This window comes from Bipolaris maydis (assembly GCF_028858645.1).
Source record: "Bipolaris maydis strain C4 unplaced genomic scaffold PSV08scaffold_8, whole genome shotgun sequence".
Classification (NCBI taxonomy): Eukaryota; Fungi; Ascomycota; class Dothideomycetes; order Pleosporales; family Pleosporaceae; genus Bipolaris; species Bipolaris maydis.
In genome coordinates this window covers 1,873,857-1,881,575 of record NW_027093864.1, presented here as the reverse complement: position 1 = coordinate 1,881,575, position 7,719 = coordinate 1,873,857, and the positions used below count along the sequence as shown (strand labels likewise).

Genomic DNA, 7,719 nt, shown 5'->3' with positions numbered 1-7,719 from the left:
TAAAAGCTCGAAATACTACAGTTATTGTAGAAGAAATAGGCATTTAGTCGATCAATGTTAGTAGAAAGATCTAAGCAAACGCCCTAACCAAAGCTCCAATAGATCTGAAATAGCTCTATTAACGATAGTATTAACAGATCGAAATATCGCTGATATCACCCAATTAGTCAATTCAAGCTCATATATCAAAACGAGTAAAAATATCAAAACGAGCAAATCTATTAAATAAATACTCAATAGTAGAGCTAGCTCGCATATTTGCTGCAACTAAAAGCTATTTAGAAATATTAGAAAAATTACGAATATTAATATCTAATAGGGCAATTTAGGAACTTTTTTACTAGCTATAGGCAAAGGAGAAGTACCAATTACGTTTAATAGCACTAGCTAATTAGTTGTGCTAAAAGACGTACTCTTTGTGCTAAAGTTTAGTTTTAATTTACTTAGTCTCTACCAAGCAGCTTAAAAAGGAGCTAAATTTAAGTTCTTAAAGAATTATAGTCTAATTACCTAATTCGGCCAAGTACTAGACAAGGGGTACTATAATCGAAAAGTCGCGATCTTTTACACGACCAGCGATATCTACTAAAACGATTAGATCTATATTAAAAACTCGATACTACTAATAAAACAGCCTATGCCATCCAATCTATCATTAGACGATGCGCAACCATTAGATTAGCTAAAGCCGACAGATTAAACCAATCCATTAAACTAATCCATCAAACCAATCCATTAATCTAATCTATCAATTTAGTCTATTAAAACAATCTAACCCATCAGATCGATAGAATCTATCAGCCTAAGCTCATCGAAATAAACAAGCTAATTAAAACTAGCAGATTAATTAGATCTTAGCTGCCTAGCTTAAGGGGGCGTGTTAGAGATATAAGCTCACTAGCTAATCTCTAATAGAATAAGTACTTAATCTTTAACTAAAACTTATTAATCAATCTATTACTAGAAGCTATTATGCTATTATCTAGTAATATCTATCTATTACGCCATAGATTACGCAAGCTACTACTAAGAAGACTCTTCTAGAATCTAAGACAACGAATATATAAGTAGTAGAAGAGTTAGTAGATAGAAAGTAGAGAAGAGTAGAGCGAATCCTACAGACTACCTTAGGAAGATAATTTAACTATTCTCTCTCCCCTAGTAATATCTTTATCTCTTATTTATCTCTCTTTACTAGAACCTTTGATAAGCTACCTCTAAGTCTATTACTAGACAAGTAGAAGGCAGAGACCTCTACCTCTAAGCTACTAGTAGAATAAGCAGCTACTTCCGCTACCTAAGTAGCAATATTCTAACAAATAGTTATTAAAACGCTAGAAATATCTATTAATTAGAATAATTACTATTATATTTATAGAGCTCTAATACCTCAAGTAAAACTAAATATAAAACGCGGTTAGTTTATTTAATATTTTTTTACTCTTTATTAATTTTTTATTAAATAACTTTTATAGTTATTAAGATTCTAATTAATAGATATTAATAAATATACTAATAGCTATCTAGGTTAGCAGTTTTAGCAAGATAACTCGAAAATTTATAAAACTACGAATATTTTAAGCTGGTTTTTAAGAAATAAAATTAAGCTTTATCTATACCCTCCTTATAGCCTAGATTTAAATCTAATTAAAAACGTTTAGAGTATACTTAAAGACCGGTTAAATAATAGAAAAACAAGTTCTTTAGGTATTAGAAATAATAGCGAAAGTATTAAAATTTTTAAAAGGGCAATTTTTAAAGAGTGGCAAGCTATTCTACAATAGGCAATAGATAACTATATTTTATCTTTACTTAACCGTTATAGGAAGGTAGAAGAAGCTAGGGGCTAGTATACTAAGTATTAAATATAATAATAACTTAGTTATAAAAAAAAACTCTTTTTTTAATTTTAGTTTTTAACTTTTAAAATTTTTATTAAAAACTTTTAAAAATAAAATATATTACTCCTTATATATAGCAATATTAGATATAATTTTTTAAGAAAATTTTATACTCTTATTAAAAAGATATTTAATCTTTAAATACGTATATTTTAAACTCCTAAGTTAAAGGCAATTTATCTCCTTCCTTATGCTGACTAAGCAGGCGCTAGTCCTATCTAGGTAAAAGTAGAGCTTTTTAGCTTTTCAAATCACTAACCCGATTAGGAATAGTCCCTATATTCGCTAAGTTATACTAGTTTTAAAACAGCAACTTTTAGTAATATATTTTTTCTATATCACCCCTCTGTATATTTATCTAGGGTCGCTATCTTAGGTTTCTTAATAAGCTTTTTATTTAGTATAGCTATTAGCTAACTTATAAGCTAATTAATTATTACTTATATCTTAGCTATCTACTATATATAGATTATAGCTTAGTATCTAAGATTCTACAACTCTTATAAGTTATATACGCTATTATCTAACTTATTATTACTTAGAGTTAGTATCTTATTATTAATTACTAGTATAGGCACTAGTTTAAGACTCTAAACTAGTCTACTAATATTTACTTATAATGTTACACGGGGTTTGGGTCTATACTGCTCTAGTCGGGTCCGCCACTATGGCCGATGAGCCTTACGTTAGTGTTCCGTGAAGTTTGTCTGGCGAGACAGTGGAGTGGGGTGCTTGGATAGAAAGGTAACAAAAGGTTAGACAACTTAATCTATATTGCTATAGACTAACAGGTAACAATCTTGTTAAGTAAAGATACTAGTAAGAAAGTACAATTTGAGTTGACCACAACGAGAGTAAATAATGAAATCCATCCATCCTTATATCCTCATTGCTTCAGTCCTGGCATCTGGCCAAGCCGCTGGCATCTCAGATGTCGTTGGCATCTCTAGATGTCCTGGCATCTCCAGAGGACCTGACATCTCCAGATGTCCTGTCTTGGCGAGATGCCAAGTCACGTGATCTACGCCCCGCGTTGATCATTACCTTCTGACGTGGACGTTCCATAGGCTCCCTGCCTCCCATCCCTTCGTCAAGGAGAGAATCCTTCTTGTTACTTGTAACATTATCCCCCCTCTTAGGCGTATCGTCCCGATACCCTGGATTATCGTTTTGCCGCGCCGCGTGTTGAATCGTCAGCTGCATATAAGGTCGGTGGGCCCCAGGCCATTGTGTCCGTCCTTTTCCTGACTCTAGCCTTCCTAACCATGCCCAAGGTCCAAAAACAACGTGCCCCCCGTGCTCAAACTTCGACTGAACAGAAGCGTGCTCGTGCTTCGCGAGCTGAAGAGGAGGGTGTCGAAATGGATTTTCGTTGTAAGCGCTGTGAGGAGAAGAAGATACGTTGCTTCGTTGAAACGTCCTCCGGCCGTTGTGCTGGGTGTATCTCGGTTGGCGCTGAGTGTAGTTTGTTCGTTTCTGAGAAAGAGTGGGAAGAAATTCAGGTTGAGCAGGAGCGTATAGAGCTGGAACTTGCTCTTGCTGAAGAGGCCGCTGCGCGTGCTCGTCGTGAGCTTCTGGAAGTGAAGAATAGGAAACGTGCCTTTGCGCGTCGTGATCTTGCGATAATCGCCGTCCAAGATCGTGCGAAGGAGCAGGCCGAGGGGAGCTCAGCCCCTGGGGGTACGGGCCCTCCTGTTGTCGAACCACCGCTATCCGAACCGTTGGCTGATTCGGGCTGGTTACAGGCTGATCCTCTTGATTCTTCTTTTGACTATTCTTTTCCTCTTTCTCTCCCCGTGGAGTCCGATTACTCCGCTCTAGGGTTGACTTTTGCTTCTCCGGTTGTCTCCGGTGGAAATCACGTACCAGTGACTTGCAGTTCGTCAGATTTCCTTCAGGTTCCCAAGTGTTGTGGCTCTCGGGCCATCCTCGCCACTTGACCAAGTACCTCCACTGACTACCGATTTTCCGCAGGTCCTTGACTTCTTCGACCTCGTACTCGTCGTCTTCGAGCTCTATGTCCGTTGCTAGCTCGGCATCTGGAGGTGCTGGCTCCAGGAGTTTCTTGTGAAAGACAGGGTGGATTCGCATGCCTTGTGGGAGTTTTAACTTGTAGTTTACTTTTCCTATTTCCTCTAGGATCTCGAATGGTCCTACTCGGAGGTTGTCCAATTTTCTGCGTGGTCGTTTAGTTTTCAGGTTTTGTCGTGACAGGAAAACTTTGTCCCCCTTCTTAAAGGTTGGTCCCTCAATCCTTTGTTTATTCGCTGCTTTGGATGTCGTGAGGTTCCGTTGAGCTATATTCTTGCTCAATTCTTCGTGCAAATCTCGCATAAGCTTCGCTTTGTCGTCTGCCCCTACCGCGATACTCTCAATGTCCTTCGGATCTCGATGAGCTACCGGCTCATATCCGTAGTTCGCGTAGTGCGGCGAATGCTTCGTTGTTGCAGATCTCGTGCTGTTATAGGCCAATTGCGCTGTTGGTAGCAACTCTACCCAGTTGTCCTGCAATTTGTTGGCGTACATCCGTAGGTACTGTTCTAATGTCTGGTTCGTTCGTTCCGTCTGGCCGTCTGTTTCCGGGTGAAAGCTCGTCGAAAGCTTCTTCTTAACACCTAACTTCGCCAGGAATGTATTCCAGTACTTAGACGTAAACAGTTTATCACGATCGGTGATGAACTCTTCAGGTATCCCATGTTCTGACACTAATGCTTTGGTGACTTCGTACGCGCACTCCTCTGCCGTAATAGTCTCTTCCGTAGGCACAAACTTTGCCGCTTTAGTCAATCGGTCCACGATTACTAATATTGTGTCGCAAAATCGAGCTGATCCTGGTTCCAACGATCTCGGGAGCTTCACTATGAAGTCCATCGTTACACTTGTCTATGGTCTAGATGGTGGCTGTAAGGGTTGTAACAGGCCGTAGGGCTTATGTCTCTTGGGCTTGTTCTGGTGACATGCCAAACAGTTGCCTAGTATTTCCTGCACCTTCGTACGCATACGTGGTATCGCAAACACCTTAGACAGTCGTCTAACCATTTCTTCGATTCCTGCATGTCCGTATTCTGTAGACTCGTGCAGTTCCTGTATGAGACTCGATCTCATGTGTGGAGGTACATATGTTCGATCCTTCGAAACCATATCTCAGTACTCTCGTTCGTCGTTTAACAGTCCGTCGGAGCCTGCTTCGTCGGGCTCGAACTGCCAGCTGGCTGCTCGCTGCTGCCATTGTTGCTGTAGCGTTTCCACCTGCTCGGCCACCTTAGCTACCTTAGCTAGTTCCGGCTGGTTATACTTCAGACTGCCATCGGGCATCGTCTTAAGTAAGGCGTCATGTGGTTCCTTATGACCCTCTTCGCGCAAATCAGACCTTCTACTTAAAGCGTCTGCTGCTCCGTTGAGCGTTCCCGCGCGGTGCGTTATCTTGAAGTCGAACTAAGCAAGCATCTCAGCCCATTGGACTTGTCGTCGGTTGAGTTTCTTCGTTGTCATGAAACTCGTCAAATTTTGGTGATCGGTAAAAACCTCGATCGTGTCGGGGAGTCCTAACAGGTACACCTCCCATTGTTCAAAGGCATCGACTACTCCAAGTAGTTCCTTATCGTGAACGTCATAGTTAAGTTCTGCTCCTGAGAACTTCCGTGAATGGTAGAACACCGGTCTCCATTTCTTATCCGTGCACTGCTGTGACAATACAGCTCCGAGTGCGTAGTCAGACGCGTCGGTCTCGACTCTAGTGGGTCGCTGAGGACTGTACATCTCGAGTACTGGCGCCTCCAGGAATATCTGCTTGATTCGATCAAAAGCCTCCTGATGTTCCTGTTCCCATTTGAAACCTATTTCCTTCTTCGTTATCTCCGTAAGGGGTGCCGTGATCTTCGAGTAATCTTTGATGAACTTTCGATAATAGTTCGCAAATCCTAGAAAGGATTGAATATCCTTGACTGTGTTGGGTTTTGGCCATTCCTGTACAGTCTGTATCTTCTTGGGGTTCATTTTCACTCCTTCGGTTGAGATGATAAATCCGAGGAACTCCGTTTCCTGTGTGTGAAACTCACACTTCCCTGGTTGAAGGTATAGCTTGTATTCCTTAAGCTTCCGTAAGACCTTCTTAACATGCTCGACATGTTCTTCGCGTGTGCCGCTAGAGTACACTAGTACATCGTCTAGATACGCGGTAACAAAGATTCCGAGGTATTCGTGGAGCGCGTTATTGATGACTGATTGAAAGGTTGCCGGCGCATTCGTCAACCCGAATGGCATAACCGTATACTCGAACAGTCTATACTTCGTCTTGAACGCCGTTATCCACTCGTGACCTTCTTTGATCCTGATTCGGTAAAATCCTTCCCGAACGTCGAACTTCGTAAACCACTTAGCTCCCTGGAGTCGATCCATGAGCTCTGTAATTAGTGGTAAGGGATATCGATTCTTCCGAGTAACGCTGTTCAACCTTCTGAAGTCGACACATAGTCGCCACTTCCCGTTAGGCTTCTTTACGAACAATATAGGCGAGGCCATCGGGCCTGATCCTGGTCGGATAAATCCCTTTTTCAAGTTCTTCTGGAGGTAATCCCGCAGCTCAGCATCGTGCTCGGGCGCTATAGGGTACATTCCTCCTAGGCTCAACTTCGCTCCTTCCTCCAAGATGATCTCGTGATCCCAATCCTGGTGTTCTGCTAAGTCTGTTGCTTCATTTTCCTCGAACAGTTCCTTGAACTCTAATGTTCGGTATTCTGCTGGAACCGCCAGCAATGGTTCGTCATGAACGGACGCAACCTGTGGTACCGGTCCTTCCTTCGTGGTCGCGACCTGCCGTATCCAAATGACTCCTATTCTCTGAGGGTCCTTCGCATAGATTCTCGCGATCTTATGCGGCGAAATCACACCGAATCTCCCATCTAGGTTTGCGCGTTGATCCGTCGGGCGTGTTTCTCGTCGTATACCAGCAACCTTGTGCACAGGTTCTCGGCTGTGTATCGATTTCTTCTGCTAGTCGATGGCAAGGTTATGCTCTAACAACCAGTCGTAGCCAATTATCATCTCAGTCTCGCCGAGATCCATAATACTAATCTTCGTTCGGCTTTCTTGACCAGCCAGGCGTAACGGTACTGCCTCGGTCTCAAGTCGAATCCAGCCGTTCCCGTATGTCGTGGGACTATCGTCGGCTAATACCACTCGCATCGGCACCTTCTTAGTCCGATAGGGTATGTTGTTCTTCTCCACCACTCGGGGTGAGATAACGGTTCGTGCGGCCCCACTGTCTATAAGCGCCGTCACCTCGTGTCCGTCTATAAGTACCGTAGCCTGCAGCCGCAAATCTTGCGCTCCCAGTTCGCGTACTTCCTTAAGGGTCGTTTTAGGACTGCCTTCACCAGCGTGACCCTGTCCCTAGCGGCATCCTAGTTTTTTGTCTGCTCACTTTTCCTCTTCTTAGGAAAGTAGCCTTCGCCGTCCTTGGCGGAATAGTGTATCTTACACTGATCGTCGTAGCAGAAGCTCCAATGGGTGTTCTCGTGCGGTATATCTTCCTTCGCAAACCCCTTCGTTGGTCCCGGCTTCTTTGTTCTGTAAATCGGGCATCCGTCTGCCTCACAGATGTTTGCTGATAGGGTGCTATGGAGGTAATCGTTCACTCCGCGAGCGTCCTCAAACTGTTGTCGGTGGAAGGTACATCCCTTCCTGCAATGCGTCCATAAGAGTCGTTCGTGGCTCTTTTCTTTGTTGGACCTTTCCTGACCCTGCCTAGGTACCCTAGTCGTCGTGACTCTTGGTCTTGCAGCTCTGTGCATCCTGCAGTTCTTCGCATTGCATTCCT

General features: G+C 42.7%; 1 protein-coding gene across 1 annotated transcript; it reads left to right on the top strand.

The window, feature by feature from the left end:
- Positions 1 to 3,168: 3,168 nt before the first annotated feature.
- On the top strand, positions 3,169 to 3,980 carry PSV08DRAFT_306191 (uncharacterized protein). The gene is made up of 2 exons (XM_066092639.1): positions 3,169 to 3,783; positions 3,876 to 3,980. Exons 1-2 carry the CDS (start codon positions 3,263 to 3,265, stop codon positions 3,970 to 3,972), a joined length of 618 nt encoding a protein of 205 aa, XP_065949060.1. The 5' UTR covers positions 3,169 to 3,262; the 3' UTR covers positions 3,973 to 3,980.
- Positions 3,981 to 7,719: the final 3,739 nt, after the last annotated feature.

Coding starts and splice junctions, on each gene's coding strand:
- PSV08DRAFT_306191 (XM_066092639.1), top strand. CDS start 3,263: ATGGATTTTCGTTGTAAGCGCTGTGAGGAGAAGAAGATACGTTGCTTC. Junction 3,784..3,875: donor GTACCAGTGACTTGCAGTTC/GTCAGATTTCCT, acceptor GATTTTCCGCAG/GTCCTTGACTTCTTCGACCT.